The 19,814-nt window shown below is 49.7% G+C and overlaps 1 protein-coding gene across 1 annotated transcript in view; it reads left to right on the top strand.

The window, feature by feature from the left end:
- The first annotated feature begins 397 nt into the window (after window positions 1–397).
- CSTPP1 (centriolar satellite-associated tubulin polyglutamylase complex regulator 1) overlaps window positions 398–19,814 on the top strand; it is a 55,700-nt gene continuing 36,283 nt past the window's right edge. The window contains exons 1-2 of the mRNA XM_086959841.1: window positions 398–702; window positions 15,634–15,743. Coding sequence (XP_086815967.1) covers window positions 398–702; window positions 15,634–15,743 — 415 coding nt within the window. The remainder of the gene's footprint in view (window positions 703–15,633; window positions 15,744–19,814) is intronic.

Below are 19,814 nucleotides of genomic sequence, written 5' to 3' on the forward strand. Positions count from 1 at the left end.
TCGAGTAGATTTCTACTCGAGCGGCAGCTTTCTCAACGCGGACTGGTAGTTTCTCGTAGTGAGCGGTCGCGAGCATACGCAACCACTCGCAATGAAAAACGTAACCTCCCCGCATTGAGGAGCTCGCCGGGAGGTTTAAATTCCACGCTCGCGCTCGGCAACTTGATGTTGCTGATCGCGAATGAGGAAAAAGTCTCACCGGGATATCATTTTGCTTGCTCACGGTCGCCAACTTGACGTTGAGGACCGCGAGCAAGCAAAAAATGACAGCTGCACTACACTGCGGGTGTTTGCACTGTGCTACGTGTAATTTGCGTAGTGCGAAGTAACTCAAACTTCACAAACTACGCGAGCGTAGCTTAGTGCTTTGCCCAGGCTTAGTAAAGAGCTGTATTGGATGGCGTGGCTCATGCCACTATTGGCCAGTGCCACTCCCTGCACGTGTGCCGTGCTCTCTTTGTACGTGCCTCGCACCTCACCGCTCTTCTCTCTTGTCTCCCCCTTTGCAGAGTTTCTGGACAGTGCAGCTGCAGTTTACCACGACCTTCTCACCGGAAAGAACCCGAACACAGTGGTAGTGCCCACCTCTTCCGGGCAGCCACGCCAGCGTGTGGCGCCTAGTGACGGTATCCCACCAGAGGGCGTTGATGCCAATCTCTTCTTACACAGCCTGGAGAGCCTGTGTGAGCGCTACAAGCACAGGTAGGACTGTAGCATTGGTATAGCGCCTTGCAGCAGCGTCAGCGTGTAGCGCATAGTGACGGGAGCACACCGGAACGCGTCGATGCACTCTCTTCTCACACAAGCTGGAGAGTCTGTGTGAGCGCTACAAGCACAGGTCATGACTGCAGCGTTGGTATAGCGCCTTGCAGCCGAGATGGAGCGCAGTAGTGCTACCTTGAGCTGCCCTGATGGGGATTGAAGTGGGATGTTCTGGAATAGTGCTTCTTAAAGCTTGTATTTTTACAGCCCTCTTCAGTGGCAGCGCCTCACGGAGGTACCCCTGGTCGATGGTTTTATGCAGCGGGGAGTCCAGGGCACAAATCCTAAAAAAAGAAGTGGGGGTACACTGACATCACAACAGAAAGTGACATCACGAAAGGTGGCTTGCACCATCAGACTCATTGCCTCCCCTCGCTCACCCCTTAGATGCGATTGCATCAGAGAAGCCACCGTGTGAGCAGCGTTCTGAATGAGCTCTGAACTCGCCCCAGAGAGGCCAAAGAGTGAATGTGTGGCTCCATTTGCTCCAGTAATTGAGCTCCTGGTAAAATAAGTGGGGGGATGCCGTCCACCCGCGTGGTACCTCGAGTCGAGCCCTGGGGGAGTCTGCTGGGTCGGGACCTGGAGGCCAAGGCTGATGCGCAGAGGAGCAAAGAGAAACTGTTGGTGAATCTACACTAATGGGGGTTAATGACACCGGGGAGTGCAGCGAGGCTCAGGGGTAGACGTAAGTGCAAACATAACCTCAGCGGAAGTATGGACTAAGGCGAGATACATACCTAAGTGTCCTCAACACCTACTTGTAGCTTAAGGAGTGTTAGACCCGGCTTCCTGGGCACCAGGGCACTCAGGGGTAACTGCGCTCCAATTGCATCAACTGGAGTGTTCCCCACTTGTGTCCTAGGGCCTCAGTACTAATGGACCCAAAACTGGATGACCAAGGAGGTGAGGTGGGGTTAGACATTCAGAATACAGTGTAAACCGTACCACCCGCTGATAAACTCAATGTCCAGTCAGTGCTTTACTTTTTATAAAAGAAAAGTATTTTAATACACACAAGATATTTATACTACACATAAAACTAGGATAAACAGTGAAAACAAGATGTCCCTACAACCCTCTGGGACAGACTTCTGGTCCCAAACAGTTTTATAGCGCCTAGACGCCAAGCACTATAAAAACACAGTTAACATGAAAACACACAGTAAGCATTGCATATTACAGACCATGTTACACAGGGCTCTTCTCATTCACTAGAGCCTTGATACCAATCTTTGGATTGAAAGGATATAGTTTCAGCATATGATGTGAAGTAAAATGTTCTTGATCAGCCCCATAACCCCCACCCAAAGCAACAGAAGTGTCCTCCCGTCGTGAGTGAGGACGCCCCTCTAGTGGTGTCAGGGTTCTGATTACAGGTGCCTGATGTCTTGGCATAGTTTACTGGAGTCCCACTAGTCCAGTAGCCACTGGCTAGCTGTAGGAGGGTAGTGGCTGGACAGAGTGCCAGTTCACCCTGATACCCTCAGAGATCACAAAAAGAAATGTGGGGGCCTGTTTCACAGGCCTCTATTCCCGGGTACTGCTTGTACAGGCTCCAACAGTGCAAGGGAGGAGCTTAGAATGGATTTGATTTCACCTTCAAAGACTAGAATCAAGCTTTCTCCTCTCTGGCTCCTGTGATGTGCTGCAAGCGTCCCCTTCCACCAGCTTCGGTGATGTACCGCAAGCTTCCTTTCCACACCAACTCCTATGATGTGCTGTAAGCTTCCTTTTCACACCTTGGGCAGCTCTCTGTAATTTCCTTGGTCCAAAACGCTCGCTCCCGCAAGCCTCACAGAAACAGCTTGTCTCCAATGTTGCTGGTGCTGTGGGTTCTCTTTGAACTCTTGGCAGCAAACTCCATCCGTCATAGAGAGAACGGCCTTAGTTCCAGACGCAGTGAACAGTGTCTTATCTCCTGCCTTCACACTGTGGGTCCTGCCTGGCTATCTTCAGACGGACCTTGTGTGGCTACCTCTTCAGTCATAGACCAGTCTTGAACCACGGCTGACCACTTAGGCCAGACTTTTATTACCTCGGATTGATAGGCTCATCCAATCAGAGGGTCTGCTACTTTTGCATCCTGATTACACCTCCAATCACAAACCATTCACTGCGTGTTCAATGCATGGGTAAAGCATGCCCCAGTCAACCCCCAAGTTCTCCTGGTATCAGGCTGTGCAACTCCGTAGAGAGGAATTTTAAAAACCTCCAGCCCAGGAGGCCCTGACCAGTGGGTGGCGGGTCCTCTTCACAGAGTGCAGCTAAACCCAGATGAGAGCTGAGTGTCTCCCCCAGCCCACCAGGCCTTTCCAAGGAAATAGGGAGGGGCACAGGGGAGCTGGGATGTCCAGCAGAACAGCTCGCATTCCTCACACTGGCTCAAATCACCATTCTTCCCCTGTACACCCACGGGCTCTCAAACACACAGCAATCAGACAAAGGCAACAGGCGCACATGCATGGCAAACTGCACAGACTTGGTCAGGAGGGTGCCTAGGGACTCACCCCTCCTGACTATAGATTTATTCCGGCCACAACTGTCAGTCTACCACAGCCTTAATAGAAAGAGCAGTAGCCACTCTCTGAAAATAACGAGTGCACTAGGCATGCCCCCTCGACCTCAGAGCCAAGCTCTAGGGTCTCAATCCATGTAAACAGGGAGACCCTCAGTGGACATGTATCACTGTCATGCTCACTGAGGTAGGAATCTAGAAACCATACAGCTGTTTTTGAGTGACTTACCTGGAGATCAGCATAAGGCAGGGGAAGCACTCTCTCTAGAGACATGCAGGAGACTTCCCGTCCCAACAAGGAGTATGTCACCAGGAAGGAGTAACATTAAAGTAAGTGTTGGACAGGCCTTGTGAAAGGGCCGCTCCCTCCCCGCATGATAAGGTCCAAACGCCGGCTCTCCCGGTGTCCCCAGAAGAACCACCCCGGCAACCCACCGAAGCAACCCACAAACCGTCCCCAACGGGACGCCTGCGCCCGAACATCCCAGCACCGGCTGTCCCGGGCCCCCGTCAGCACCATTGCCTCGACCCAGCCGCCATCTTGGACACTGCACCACGAGGCCGCGTGGCCTCAGCCCGACCCCAACCCTGGGCCTGGCCAGGCCCCGATATCGAGGCACCACCATCCACCCAGGAGGTGAAGAGACCACTTGGCAGGTCAATGGGAGAGAGGAGTGTCGATGGCTCTCCCCCGCCAGGTGCCGATCGCCCCCGGTCTCCCCGGGCGCTGGCTCCACCCCCCTGCTGGGTGTCTGGACTCCCTCATCCCGGACCTCCCGACCTCCAAGCGCGAGGGTCCGGACATCAAAGGAGACCAGACCTATAACTGGGGCAGCTCCAGAGCAGGAAGGCAGTTGTATCCTGGAGTCGAGAGACACCTTGAAGAACTCATCCCTGACGGACTGCTGGCGCTGCCGCAGCCTTGCCTTGTGAACTATCTCCGAAGCCTGCTGGCGCTGCCGCAGCCCTCTGCAACGTGCATCTTCGTCGGGACCTGCTGGCGCTGCCGCGGCCCATCCTTGTGAACCATCGCTCCTGCCTGCTGGCGCTGCCGCGGCCCCTCTGCAAAGAAGTCATCATCGTAGCCTGCTGGCACTGCCGCGGCCCTCCTTACCGAGAACCATCATCGTAGCCTGCTGGCGCTGCCGCGGCCCACCTTGCCGAGAACATCATCCTAGCCTGCTGGCGCTGCCGCGGCCCGATCTTTCAGACCTCCGAGCTCGAGGATTGTGAGCTCCTTCTGGCCGCCCTTGTACCTGACCGGTACCCAAGACTGTCCCGCTACCCCTTACCCTACAGAGACTAGAATTGGGAGGATCCTTGTGTCCTGCCCCCACTGTATCGTTGATAACCTTGCCTCAAGAATCCTATATAAAGTGTGCAGATCGTATCCTTGTGTGGTGTCCATTTGTGGGGGGGAACTTACTTGTCTGTACGATCGCTGGAGACGGTCCTCACCGGAGGCCTCTCCCCCTGTGCTCGGCCGACCCTTCAGGTCCCCGTCTAACAGTAAGCCTTGTACTTAGACTTGGAGGGGGTCTTGAGGGGTGGGAGAGATGTATTTTTTTTACAAATACCGGTAAATGAACTAGACAGAACGGCAACTAGCAATCAAGAAACAAACTCGGACTCTGGGGCTATTCGGGCCAAACTGAAACCAAGGGCTCAACGTAGACTCAGGGGTTAACAGATGAAGATGTTTGGAGAAGCGCTAACACTAGTAGTTAGATGTGAAGCTAGGCTCTGGAGTAAACCTAGTCTGAGAGGTATTGTTGCACCGAGGGGTGGAGTGGGACTCAGCGCCGAATTTTGGGCCGCATGTATCAACATTAGGGATAGCCATGCCCAAACTGCGGTTTTCTGCTAATCTCAATTTGGTAATCGCTATTTCTAATGTATGACGCCCCAAAGGTTTCATTTAATGATTCTCAGGGGTCACAGATTTTAAAAAAGTTTTCTTTTCATTTTTTAAGGGCAGGCCACGGTCCGCCTGCTCTTAAAAAAGTGTTTGCCCCAATTCCCCCAGGGGAGAGGATCTCTTGGGGACCTCTTCTCATTTGAGAATGGGTAAAATGCGTCTGTTTTGCACCGAATTCACGGTCGCAGAACATTCATAGATACCGCTGTGATTCACTATTTGGAAGGAACGCCGTAAACATGCCCCTTCCAAATATCGAATCGCAAACCCATTTTGCGACTCGGTAACAGGTTACTGAATTACAAAATAGGGTTTGATGCATTGGAAAAGCCTTTTTTTATGTTTGCAAACGGGCCGTATCTTCAAATCAAATCAAACTCCCCCCTCTCTTGCACCCTCGGTGTATACATTTCAAGCTTCATTCCTTCTTGGACCCATGCCTCAGACATGCACCCCTTCCTTACACCCCCAGTACATGCATTACTATCCTCATTCCTTCTTGTAACCCTGCCTGAGACACTCACCCCTTCCTTTCTTTTACCCCCAGTACATGCATTTCATCCCTCATTCTTTCTTGTACCCCTGCTTCAGACACTCACCCCTTCTTTTCTTGCACTCCTGGTGCATACATTTCAAACCTCATTCCTCCTTGTACCCCTGACTCAGACACTCACCCCTTCCTTACACCCCCAGTACATGCATTACTATCCTCATTCCTTCTTGTAACCCTGCCTGAGACACTCACCCCTTCCTTTCTTTTACCCCCAGTACATGCATTTCATCCCTCATTCTTTCTTGTACCCCTGCTACAGACACTCACCCCTTTCTTCCTCCCCCTGGCCCCTAAGGTACATTTATTCCAATACTCCTTCCTTTCCTGTACCACTGATTCGGACACTCAACCCTTTCTTGCACCCCGTTTTACATGCATTTTATGCCTCACCGCTTCGTGTACCCCTGACTCAGACACTATACCTTTCTTGCACCCCAGGTACATGCATTTCATTTCCTTATTCCTTCTTGTCCCCTAATCAGAGACTCGCCCCTTTCTTCCACCCACAGATTCTCCCAGGTCCACCCTCATTCCTTCTTGTGTCGCTGACTCAGAATTCCTCGCTTTCTTGTACCCTTGATTTAGAAATTCACTCCTTCCTTGCACCTCTCGGCTCATGCCTTCCTTCCCTTCTTTGCCCCTCCCCCACTTCCATTCATTCACTGACTTCACAAGAGCTGTGTGACTCGCTTTTGAGGATAAGACCTTCTCGACAGCGAGACCCGAGGATCCGCTTAACTGGAATTCATTTTCATCGACTGCCCCAGCCCGGCCGGAAACATTTGAGGCCGTTTGTCAAGAAAAGGGGCTAGATGTGCTGGGGAGGTTAGATCGGGCTCTCCGTCTGATCCCTGGCTACTTATAGAGTCTCCTCCCTCAGTGGCAGCTCCTCTGCTAAAGCGGCGGAGCATTGCCCTACTGCTGACAGAGGAGCAGAGTCAGTGGTGAGCACACTGTGTAAGTGCACATGAATGTTTGGCCGGCCATCTCAGCCCATCTAAACATTCATGCGTGCTTTGCAAGTTCTCCGCTGCATTACACCCTGCGTGGAGAACAGGCTCAGGCTCCCAGTCAGCTTCTGATTCCTGTAACACAGCTCTTAGACAAATCACAACGCTGCATTGCAGTGTTGGGATTGGCTATGGGGAGCCCGGGTGGGCTTCCTGTTCTGGCCAGAACAAGGAACTTCGGAGGAGAGACGCAGCTAGGAGGCAAGAGAAGGTAAGTATTTTCTATTTATTTATTTTTTAATATGTCCTCTCGCTTCCGTGCCAGCCATCCCCGTCCTCTTTACTCACTCCCTATATTTCAGATGTGTTTAATATATCCTTGGACTCAGCAAAACTGCCACAAGATTGGAAATCAGCCTTTGTCATCCCGTTCTTAAAAAATACAAATGATAATCCTTCCAAGCTTGCAAATTACAGACCCATTTCACTTCTCCCTCTTCTTAGGTAATAAAGATCTTTCTAAATATTTGGAGGACGACTGTCTACCGGACTCTTCACAGTCGGGCTTCAGGGCTTCTCATAGCACAGAGACCGCTCTTCTGGCAGTAACGGGCTCTGCCAGAGTTCCGATGGACGAAGGCACGGCAGCCATACTGGCATTACTTGATTGGTCAGCTGCCTTCGATGCCGTCTTCCATCCCATTATCAATCGGACACTGTATGAGATCGCACAGACCGCTCTTCTGGCAGTAACGGGCTCTGCCAGAGTTCCGCTGGACGAAGGCACGGCAGCCATGTGGGTATTACTTGATTAGTCAGCAGCCTTCGATGCCATCTTCCATTCAGACACTGTATGAGATAGCACAGAGACCTCTCTTCTGGCAGTAACAGGCTCCGCTTGAGTTCCGCTGGACGAAGGCGCGGCAGCCATGCTGGCATTACTTGATTGGTCAGCTGCCTTCAATGCCGTCTCCCATCCCATTCTCAATCGGACAGCTTACGAGAGTGTACAGACCGCTCTCACGGCAGTAACGGGCTCCGCCTGAGTTCTGCTGGACGAAGGCACGGCAGCCTTGCTGGTAACAATTGATTGGTCAGCTGCCTTCGATGCCGTCTCCCATTCCATTCTAATTCAGAGACTGCCTGAGGTAGGCCTATCTGTGAAGGTCCTGGACTGGTTCATAGAGTTTTTGGCTGACAGGACCCAAGTAGCCGGTTCAGATCTAGAACTGTGACTATTGATAAGGGCGTTCTTCCTTGGGTCCTACCCTCTTTAATATTTAAGTGGCCCCACTTGCAAAGATTCTTAAAGTCTGCGGTTTTGAAGTAATATCATATGCGATGACAGCCAATTGATTATTTCTTCTGGGCAGGACTCTGGGAAGCCCAAAGTCAGATTCATTGGCTGCATGGAGAGATGGCCGCTTGGATGACTCTTCACAGGCTACGGTTGATCGGAGGACAGACTGAAATTCTCCTGTGTGGCAAATCTCAGGCTCTCTGGTCAGATGGTTGGTGGCCGATAGAACTAGGTCCAGGGCCATGTCCAAGCAGCGTGTAGTAAAAAGCCTGGTATCCTGGTGTATAATAAATGATCCATCAACGAGCAGGGTACCTCTATCAGGGGCACCTGTTTCAGTACGGTGCGGATGCTTATAAGGGTATTCTCCCGGCTTCCTATGAGTTCCAGGAGGATGCTGACCCGAGCCCTCATCATGAGTCGTCTTAATTATGGGAATGCGCTACTTGTAGCAGCCAACGAGACTCGTCTTTCCAAACTGCAGGTGGTACAAACTACTGTGGCTTGTTTAGTTTGTAACCTCCCGGCCGGTCCCCCTTCTGTACCCTCATTAAGAGCCTTACATGGGTTACCTGTCAGAGGGCGCTCTCTGTTCAAGCTCCAATGCCTCACACACTGACCCCTTGTGGGGAATCCTACCTCGGGCCAGGCTCACCTGGTATAGCCCGAGAAGAAATCTGAGGTCCAAGGATAAAGCCCATTTAAGGCCCTACCGTATTCGTACCTCCAATCAATCAATCAGTCATTTGTTAAGCTCACTACATACCCGCTAGGGTCTCAAGGCGCTGGGGGGGAGTCGGGGGCCGCTACTGATCGAACAGCCAGGTCTTTAGTGTCCTCCTGAAGGTCAGCAGGTCTTGGGTTTGTCGTAGTTTCAGTGGGAGGGTGTTTCATGTCTTGGCGGTGAGGTGGGAGAAGGATCTCCCACCGGTGGTTGTTCTTCAGATGCGCTGGTGTAAAAAGGTGACCGGGCGGGAGATGGATGTGCCCACCTCAAATGACTGGTGGGTTGTTGACTCTGCCTCTCCCCCCTCTTTTCAATTACCCCAGAACGACTGGTACTCGGACAAATATCTCCTCTTCGTATCGACAGAAGAGGACACAGGCGTATGTGGAGGATGTGGAGGATGAGGCCACGCCCCCATCTGACGTAAGAACCGTGCGATTGGCCAAAAGAGCGGAAGAGCAGAGTTCAGCGTGTGACAACACCCTGGAGGCAGACAGAGTTCGAAAGTCGGAGAAGGAAGAAGGAGGCAGTTATCGGAACGAAGGAGGAAGACGTGCACTCGCTGAAGGAGTAGCGGAGCCAGGAGGCCACCTTCCCCGCAAAGCGCCGTGCCACACTCCAGAGGGAGGAGTGTGGCTGAAGCAGGTACGGCAGCGGTTTGCAGGCTGGGTTGGGAGGCGGGGAGACTCCCCTCCTTAGTACCGCTAACGTCTGGCTTGCTGTTTTGTCCATTGTGTAAATACTCCTTCCTTACCCGCTTTTCCCGTACTCCCCCTCACCCTTTCCTCACAACTGTTTCCTCACACACCCTGGTATAGACCTCTTTTGACAAAGCACGTGTGCAGCGGTGACCCTAACACCCCCCCAGTTCTTCTCGGGCATTCGGACCAAAAAGCAGTGTCCTGATACCCTCTTCTCTGTGTTCCTTTCCCATATGGCCGGTGGTGAGAGTAACCCAGGACCACGACGAGAGGAGTAAAAGCAGGAAGAACAAAGCCACTGAACCTTAACCCTGTGGGAGGGATACTGCGAACACAGATCTGACAGACTTTGCAAGAGAAAGACTCACGTCCTGTTATAAAAGCACCTTCATAAAAATAAAACCCTACTTGCCCAGAACAAGTTTCCGGGCACCCTTCATACAACCCCGCCACAACTGGTGTCAGAAGTGGGATCTTTCACTTCCATCCCGCCACCCAAGATGGATCAGATTATTCAACATCTAATTAAGGCACAGGAGAAATTAGAATGGGCCATCGAACGTCAAATGAGTTCAGCCAAGGCTGACCAAGAGGTATTTAAAAATACCATTTCAGCGCAGATTAAAGGAATGCAGAAAGCCATGCAAGAGCCTGGCTCGACCCCAGTAGCAGAAAGGAGGCGTCCCATGCCACATCCCTCGGGGGTCTCCTTACAGAAGTACGTGGTGGGAGATGATCCAGACGCATTCCTAAGCAATTTTGAAAGGGCGGCCAGAGCCTTTGGGTGGCCAGAAGACAAGTGACCCTTCTTCCTGGACCCCTATTGTCAGGAGAGGCCCAAGCTGCCTACCAAGTAGCCAATGCAGCAGGCAACACTCCTTATAGGGAAATTGAAGAAATCATACTGGACCACCTTGGACTTGATTCAGAAGCTTACAGAGTCCGGTTCTGCAAGGAGAAGGGGGTCCCGGGAGAAAACCCTAAGACCCTGTTTTTTCGACTGAAAATGGCCGCAGACAAGTGGCTAAGACCAGACAGCAGAAGTAAGCAAGAGATAATGACAAGTATTTATTTAGAGCAGTTCATGGAGGCCCTCCCCTACGGAACCCAACGTTGGTTAAAACATCACTCGGGGCTTACCGCAGAACAAGACATAGAAATGGCCGCACACTACTCTAGGGCCCAACCCCGCACATTTCCTTGGGACAGTGACAAATCCATTAAGACGGCTCTCAACCTCAAACAGGAGAAGAAAAGCAAGACTGGCCTGGAACCCCCTAAGCCTAAACCCTTCAGATTTGACCCTACGCCTATGAAAGGACCACAGTGCTTTGAATGCGGGGAGTGGGGCCATATCGCCTGCATGTGTCCTAGAATAAAAACCACCAAAGAACCGGTGGAGGTGGGGTACATCCCTAATGCAGTGATGTACATGGCAGAAATGGGACCCTCCTTCTATGTACGTGTGCAAGTCAACAGTAGAAGTATAAGGGCTTTATTGGGCTCTGGGTGTAGACAATCTGTCATACAGAAAAGGCTAGTTCTTACCAATCAACTCCTCCCAGAAACCACAGTCCACATCCAGTGTGTTCACGGCGACATGAAGCCCTATCACCTGGCCCAGGTCACTATACACCCGATAGGGGGGAACCCCTGTACTGTAAGAGTAGGTGTGGTAGAGTCACTCCCGGAGGACCTAATCATAGGGGTGGATAACCCCGAATTCCTGTCCTTATTCCAAACTGAGCTAAAAGAGGCAGAAAAAGAAAAGAATCTTCCCCGACCAGCTTTGATATCCTCTGAACCCTGGTTACTTGGCTAATGATTCCACCTTGTTTAATGCCTGGGAGTCAGCACATGTTGCACAAATGTCCCCTCCAGACACTTTCCCTAGATTTACGATAGTGAATGAGTTGTTGTATAGGGAAGGAAGACCGAACAAACCCCACCAGTTATTGGTGCCCAGAGTGTTCAGAGAACAGATACTCTTTTATGCGCATACCCACCTGACTGCGGACACTCGGGGCAGAAAAAAACACCCAAAACATAACCAAATACTTCTATTGGCCAGGTATCTACAAAGAGTCCGAGGAGTATTGTAAGAAATAGGAGACCTGTCAAAAGAGGAACATGTACAAACCTCCAGCAGTACTCCTACTGCCCCATCCGATTATAGGAAATCCCTTAGAGAGGGTGGGAATGGATCTAATCGGGCCCCTTCCCCGTACATTAAAAGGGCATGTCTACGCCCTGGTCATAGTAGATTACACTACTCGCTTTCCTGAGGCTTTTGCACTTCGAGCCCCCACCACTAAAAATGTTGCAGAGAAGCTGCTTGAGCTGTTCTCAAGAGTAGGTTTCCCCAAGGAAATACTTACCGACCAGGGGACACGTTTTGTGTCCCGTCTAATGAAAGAGGTATGCAAGATGTCAGACCTACGCCATATTCGTACTTCGGCTTACCATCCCCAGACCGATGGCCTGGTTGAACGTTATAATCGTACATTAAAGACCACCTTAAGGAAGATGTTATCTGTAGAGAACAAAGACTGGGATCGCCTATTACCCTTAGCCCTCTACGTACTTAGGGCCCAAGTACCAAGCAGTCTAGGCTGCTCAGCATTTGAAATGCTTTATGGACGGCAACCCAGGACCTTACTTGAGATCACTAAAGAAGCCTGGGAACAAGAAGTTGTGACAGAATAAAGGATGTTGTTGGAGTATACCCAACATCTGAAGTCCAAACTGGGAAAGTTACGAGATCTGGCTTACTCCAACTTGGAGAAGAGTCAACACTGTCAAAAGAAATATTATGATTGTGGGAAAAGGTGGAGGAAACTATCAAAGGGGAGACTGGGCGTTGGTCTTACTTCCATCCTCGACCAAGAAGTTTCAGAGTGAATGGCTTGGACCCTACCCCATCACTGAGACACTGGGGAACTCCACCTATCCGGTACAAATATCCCCTTCAAGACAACAATGTTTTCATATAAACCTGTTAAAAAAGTGGATATGTCCTTTACCTAAGTCCTCTCAGTTTGGTCTCCCCACGTCCTCAGATGTCTCTACCCCAGAACAACTTCCGGTGAACCAGGAACTAACCGAAGAAATGAGAAAAGAGTTACTGGAGTCCCTACAACCCTTTGCACATATTTTTTTCCGGCACTCCAGGGAGGACACATCTAATTGAACACAAGATTTAGACAGAAGAAGGAAAATGTGTAAAACTTAAAGCATATCGGATCCCCGCAGCAAGGAGACAATATGTCAAGTGGGAGATACATGAAATGCTCCGGTTAGGAGTGATACGACCCTCCAGGAGTAACTGGTCATCCCCGATTGTAATGGTGCCAAAACCTGACGGGACGACCAGGTTCTGCATGGACTTCCCCGCTTTAAACGATATATCCTCCTTCGATGCGTACCCCATACCTAGGGTGGATGAACTAATCAAACGGATTGGAGGGGCTTGATTCATCACCACATTGGACCTGACCAAGGGTTGTTGGCAGGTCCCTCTCAGAGAGGAGGACCGACGAAAGACCGCCTTCGCAACTGAAGAGGGGCTGTTTGAGTTTAACGTCCTCCCCTTTGGCCTCCACGGGGCTCCTGCAACATTTAAACGCTTGATGAATGACATATTGAGCCCCTATACAGCTCATTGTTCGGTGTACTTAGATGACATCGTCATCTTCAGTAACACCTGGAGAGAGCACTTGAAGCATGTACAGACGATTTTGACGGCACTAAAAACAGATGGACTACACGTCAATACAAAGAAATCGAGGGCGGCGTACCCTAAAGTCAAATATCTAGGATTCATGTTAGGGGAAGAAGTAATACCCCACAAGAAGAAAAGATCAAAGTGATACTGAATACCCCCTTTCCCTCCTCCAAAAGAGATCTAAGAGCTTTCCTAGGTCTGATAGGTTATTATAGGAGAGTCCTTGATAACTTTGCCAACATGGCTAGTTCCCTCACAGACTTATTAAAAAAAGATGTTACAACATCCCACATACTGAATCCCCCTGAAAGCGCTCGCCTGGCCTTTCGGCACCTAAAGGAAGCCATAACCATGAGTCCGGAACTAATACCTCCCAACTTTAGCAGACTGTTTTCCCTGGCCACAGATTCCTCCAACACAGGGTTAGGGGCGGTGTTATCCCAAATAGGTGATGACGGCCTTGAACACCCCATCCTATTCATTAGCAGGAAGCTACATCCTAGAGAGAGCAAGTATCCCACCATGGAGAGGGAGTGTTTGGCCATACGATGGGCTATCGACAAACTCAAATACTACTTAGAGGGGAGGTCTTTTGTCCTATATACCGACCATGCCCCCCTTCAATGGATGTATAGACACAAAGCACAAAACCCAAGAGTCCTCAGGTAGATTTTGTTCCTCCAGCCCTTCTCTTTTGTTGTGACGCACAGGAAGGGCCCTGAAAATGGAAACGCAGATAATTGATCCAGGTCCTCTTTTCTCCCCGATCGGGAGAAACCAGGGGGGGAGGTGTGTAAAAAGGTGACTGGGCGGGAGGAGGAGGTGCCCCCCTCAAATGACTGGTGGGCTGTTGACTCTGCTTCTCCCCCCTCTTTTCAATTACCCAGAACAACTGGTGCTCGGACAAATATCTCCTCTTTGCATCAACAGAAGAGGACACGGGAGACGGCTCCTTTAACTGGGCATATGTGGAGGATGAGGCTACACCCCCATCTGACGTAAGAACCGTGGGCTTGGCCAAAAGAGCGGAAGAGCAGAGTTCAGCGTGTGACGACACCCTGGAGGCAGACGGAGTTCGAAAGTCGGAGAAGGAAGAAGGAGGCAGTTATTGAATGAAGGAGGAAGACTTGTACTCGCTCAAGGAGTAGCGGAGCCAGGAGGCCACCGTCCCCGCGATGCATTGTGCCACACTCCTGAGGGAGGAGTGTGGCTGAAGCAGGTACGGCAGCGGTTCGCAGGCTGGGTTGGGAGGCGGGAAGACTCCCCTCCTTAGTACCGCTAACGTCTGGCTTGCCGTTTTGTCCATAGTGTGAATACTCCTTCCTTACCCGCTTTTCCCGTACCCCCCCTCACCCTTTCCTCACAACTGTTTCCTCACACGTCCTTGTATAGACCTCTTTTGACAAAACATGTGTGCAGCGGTGACCCTAACACCCCTCCGGTTCCTCTAGGGCATTCGGACCAAAAAGCAGTGTCCTTATACCCTCTTCTCTGTGTTCCTTTCCCATATGGCCGGTGGTGAGAGTACCCAGGACCACGACGAGAGGAGTAAAAGCAGGAAGAACAAGGCCACTGAACCTGTACCCTGTGGGAGGAATACCGCGAACACCGATCCGGCAGACTTTGCAAGAGAAAGACGCACGTCCTGTTATAAAAGAACCTTCATAAAAATAAAACCCTACTTACCCAGAACAAGTCTCCGTTCCCTTCATACAACCCCGCCACAGCGGGACGGTGGCGAGAGGTCAGCGGAGCGGAGCTGACGGTTGAGGGTGTAGAAGGAGAGCCGTCTGTTGAGGTAGGCTGGGCCGGTCTTGTGGAGTGCCTTGTGTGCGTGGACGAGGAGCTTGAAGGATATCCTCTTGTTGACGGGGAGTCAGTGCAGGTTTCTCAGGTTGTGGGTGATGTGGCCGTGTCGTGGTACATCGAGGATTAGTCGTGCCGAGGCGTTTTGGATGTGTTGTAATCGATTGATGAGAAGGTATGGTGGTGGCTCAGTTTTCTATCTAGCCCCCTCCATTGAAGAGGCTTACCCTTTGCATTTCCTCTTGCACTGATTCCGGAAGTTTTAAATATCTGCTGAACTATTGGCTCTCGTGAATAGCTGCTTTCCCTTTTGTTTCCGCTTAGCACCGAGATACTCCTTCGGGAGTGATTTGTGTTGTTCTCTATAAATCTTTTTACATAACATAACATAACATAACAGCCTCTTTTTTTGTGTGTCCCTGGGCGTGTACCTCATTTAAAAATGCCCACCGGGTTGTGCCTTCCCTTAATGACCCTCTCACCCTCCCCTCCCCTGTGTCTGGACCCGACAGTCCCCTCGTCTACCCCATGGGTTATTCCTTATTCACCCAGTACCTCCTTGTACCCCAGGGTCATACCTTCATTCCTTCCCTGCATTCCCTGAGTTGACCATTTCTGGTTCTTGCTTCCTCACTGCCCCCTGGCGGATACTGACTGTCCTCCTCTATCCACAGCCGGCCTCCCCCTGCCCTCCTCAAGGAGGTGCTGAGCCGTGTCCAGAGGCTGACCTTCTATGGACTGCTGATGACCCTGGCCAAGCACCCAGAGATCAACAAGGCCATTGGTGAGTATAGCGCCCCCTGCTGCTGCTAGGGGTGTGAGGGAGGGTCCCAGGGTGAGGGTCCCAGGGTGAGGGTCAGAGGGTGTGAGATTGAGGGTCCCAGGGTGAGGGTCAGAGGGTGAGGGTCAAAGGGTGAGGGTCAGAGGCTCAACTTCTGCGGACTGCTGATGACCCTGGCCAAGCACCCCCAGATCAAAAAGTCCATCGGTGAGTATAGCGCCCTCTGCCGCTTCCAGCCGCGGCTAGGGGTATGAGGGAGGGCCTGAGATGGGAAGCGACATGGTGTGAGATGGAGGGTCAGAGGGTGTGAGGTTCAGGGTCAGAGGGTGTGAGATGGAGGGTCACATGGTCAGGGTCACAGGGTGTGAGATGGAGGGTCACAGAGAGTGAGGTTCAGGGTCAGAGGGTGTGAGATGGAGGAAGAGAGATTTTGCGCTTGAGGCTCACAGGCTGTGAGGGGGAGGTTCACAGGGTGTGAGATGAAGGGTCAGAGGGTGAGGGGCACAGGGTGTGAGATGGAGGGTCCCAGGGTGAGGGTCAGAGAGTGTGAGATGGAGGGTCACAGGGTGTGAGGTGGAGGGTCAGAGGGGGCGAGATTGAGGGTCGCAGGGTGTGAGCTGGAGGATCACATGATGTGGGATGGAGGAACAAAGGGTTATATTGTTAATTGTTAAGGGTTAATTTTGTCTTGAATTAGGATTTTGCCATAAATTAGGATTTTGTCGTAAATTAGGATTTTGTCTTAAATTTGGATTTTGTTGTGTTAGGATTTTGTCTTAAATTAGGATTTTGTCCTAAATTAGGATTTTGTCTTAAATTAGGATTTTGTCCTAAATTAGGATTTTGTCTAAAATTAGGATGCTGTTCTAAATTATGATATTGTCCTAAGTTTGGATTTTGTCCTAAATTAGGATTTTGGGCCATATGTATCGAGCCAAATTGCATTAGCAAACGCCGAAATTCGCAGAATTTCGGTGTTTGCGAATGCAATTTGGTCAAATGGTATGTATTAAGCAAATCTGCGTGCAAAATAAGGAATCACAAAATTTGCAATTCCTTATTTTGCGATTGCATTTAAGGAATCTCAAATTTTGCGATTCCTTAAATGCAATGTAAGAAGCATTAAAAAAAAACAAATTGGCCTTAAGAAATCGGAAATTACCACCAACTTCAAGTTGGTGGTAATTTGTGAATTCCTTGAAAAATGCACTTTTTTGCATTTTTCAAAGTGCACTGTGAAGCACATAGACACCCTTAGGGCATGTATGTGAACCACATGTGCACCCATGCTAATTTCAGGGGTGCAACAGGGTGTCCTTTGGACACCCCTGCACCCCTGAAATTATTCTCAATTTGCGATTTTCAAATTGAGAATAACTTCCCATTCATTCCTATGGGCCTCCTGGCCCATAGAAATGAATGGGAAAGTATTCCATAATTGTGATTCGTAATTTGCTAATCGCAATTCTGGAATTTTGAGAAATCGCAAAAAAAAGCGATTTTCTACATACATACCAATTTGTGAATCTCAAATAGCGATTTCTTAAAAATCGCTAGTTGAGATTCGCAAATGGGTACCTTCATACATATGGCCCTTTGTCTTAAAATTGGATTTTGTCTTAAATTAAGATTTTGTCCTAAATTAGGATTGTGTTTTAAATTTGGATTTTGTCTTAAATTAGGATTTTGTTGTAAGTTAGGATTGTGTCTTAAATTAAATTTAAGTCAAATTTAAGTTAAACTTAAGTTTAATTTAAGACAAAATCCTAATTTCGGACAAAATCCTAATTTCGGACAAAATCTTAATTTAAGACTACTAAATGCCTTCTGTGAATACCAAAAGTAGTAAGTTTAGGATTTTGTCGTAAGTTAGTTCTGTGAATCGGACCCAATGTGTGTGCTTGGGTCTTTACATTGCATCCTGCCAGACCAATTGGGATGCAGTCCCCAAGTTTAGGAAGTCAAGAACTGGAGTCTGCTGTCTTTCTGTGGAACGCACTTCCTGTAACCAGTGGTCAAAGTGGGCGGGATTGGAGGGGCACAACGTGCCCATACTTTTTTGATTTATGAAACACCATTCTCCTACCTTTTGTTAAAAGACATCCGTTCCGGGGCAGTTAATTCCAATAGTTTTAGTGCTGCAGCTGAAGCGTTATTTAGTGAAGTTTCCTGAGTGTGAAACCAAAGCCGGGGAGACCGCTAAACAGGCCTTCCTGCCAGGGTGCCTGCTTGCCTGGCAGAAATGCAAATGTGCGCTACGTGTTAATCTGCAAATGTAAAGGATGCTTTGGAGCCGGTACTGGATTTATTTGATTGAATCATTGATTTTTTTTTTTTGAGTGGTAGAGAAAAGAGTTAAGAACTGAGCTGTAAAGTGAGTCCTTTTAATCGTAATTGCATTTAATTACACGTATTACCCCTGGAGGTATTGAAGGGTCAGTAATGTAAAAATTGCATTACGTACATACACTCTGGGTATTACTAAAATCTATATTTTGAAAGCATAATTTTATCTTTAACCGTATAGCGCGTTCTGTAGCAGTCGATCTTACGCAGTATGTAATGGAAGCTTAAAACAACAACACATATTCACAGTGCTTTCCGTCACAGGCTGTGGCCTCAGAGCATTCAACATACAAAAGTCCCCATTCTGCGCTGCACCAACCAAGTTGTATTTTTATGGCTCTCTGGTTACACACAGACCTCAGCAGTGCATTAACTAATTGAGGTTTCAGAATGTACTATCGTGCATTTCCCATTGTGTAACAACTTTTAAAAATGTATTTTGTGTTTAAGCTGCAGTTATTTTAAATGTAGCTACCTGATGGTGAAAGACCTCAAATACGTACAGAATAGTACATTTTTTAGGCACATTTTAACTCCGCGCTGACTGCCCCTGCCCCCACAGCACGCAGCATCACAGTTCCCATTCTTTTTTTTTTTGTAAAATTTTTATTTTGCATATAACAAAAAGAAACACAGGAGAGAAGCACCGAGGTGCCGCATATGTCCCCACGCAGGAGGAGCAAACCAAATCAAAACAATGGTGATGCCACACCGCAAAGAGAAAACCAAGCCAGTCAGTCCAGGAACCTGCAGGAAGAAGAGCAATAGGTAAACAAGCAGCCATCGGTGCTGAGCCTTATGTAGTCAGGATGTCCCATAACAAGCAGGTCTTCAGGCTATTGCAAACCATTCAAATGCACCAATCGGCGAGAACGAGCACCTCGGTGTCAAAGGAGAAAGAAAAAAAGGAAAGAAAATGCAACTCCCAATTCCCCCCCCCCCCCCCCCCCCCCCCCCCATGACGGTGACACACACTTACCACACTCATTCAGAAGTCGCACTAAAGTTGGAAGAGGTGCAGAGATCTCAAAGATGCTGGGCAAACAGCCGACGGCAGGCCTTTAGACAGGAAGACAACCAAGGGTCCCCACACATGCGTGAAATTCTTGTAATTACCGAGGAAGATGTCCGCCATTCTTTCTAAGCTTAAAAGCTTCCAAAGCCTCGCGTGCCAAAGAGATATCGCTGGTGCCTCCTTTCGCTTCCACGCCGCCGCCAACGTGAGCTTGGCCGCCCCCAAGCACAACCACAGAATCTTTTTATCAGATCGCGTCTGGTGTTCAAGGCCGGGGTCTCGCAGACCCAACAGCACAGAGGCCACAGAGTCCTCTATGGGGTATTGAAGGATATCTTTGATATGTGAGAGAATTTCGTCCCAGTAAGGCCTAATCACCGGGCAATCCCACCAAATATGGCGGAAGTCCCCCAGGAGTCCACATCCCCTCCAGCACTTATCCGAGGTAGCCGGATAGATACGGTGGAGCCTAGTCGGGCATAAATACCATTGCGTGAGAGTCTTTAAGTGAGCCTCCCTAAGATAAATCGAGTGGTTAAATTGGGTCATATCCCTCCAAAGCGCTGACCATTTATTGTCGGTAACATCTCTCCCCACCATCTCCTCCCACTGCTCCATATAACGTGGTCTAGGTGACTGTTCGGACTTAAGCAGTAATTGATATAGGAAGGAGATGACTCCCTTCATGGTAGACGTCCGTAGCAAGAAAGCCT

Source organism: Lissotriton vulgaris, chromosome 2_2, assembly GCF_964263255.1.
Source record: "Lissotriton vulgaris chromosome 2_2, aLisVul1.2, whole genome shotgun sequence".
Taxonomy (NCBI): Eukaryota; Metazoa; Chordata; class Amphibia; order Caudata; family Salamandridae; genus Lissotriton; species Lissotriton vulgaris.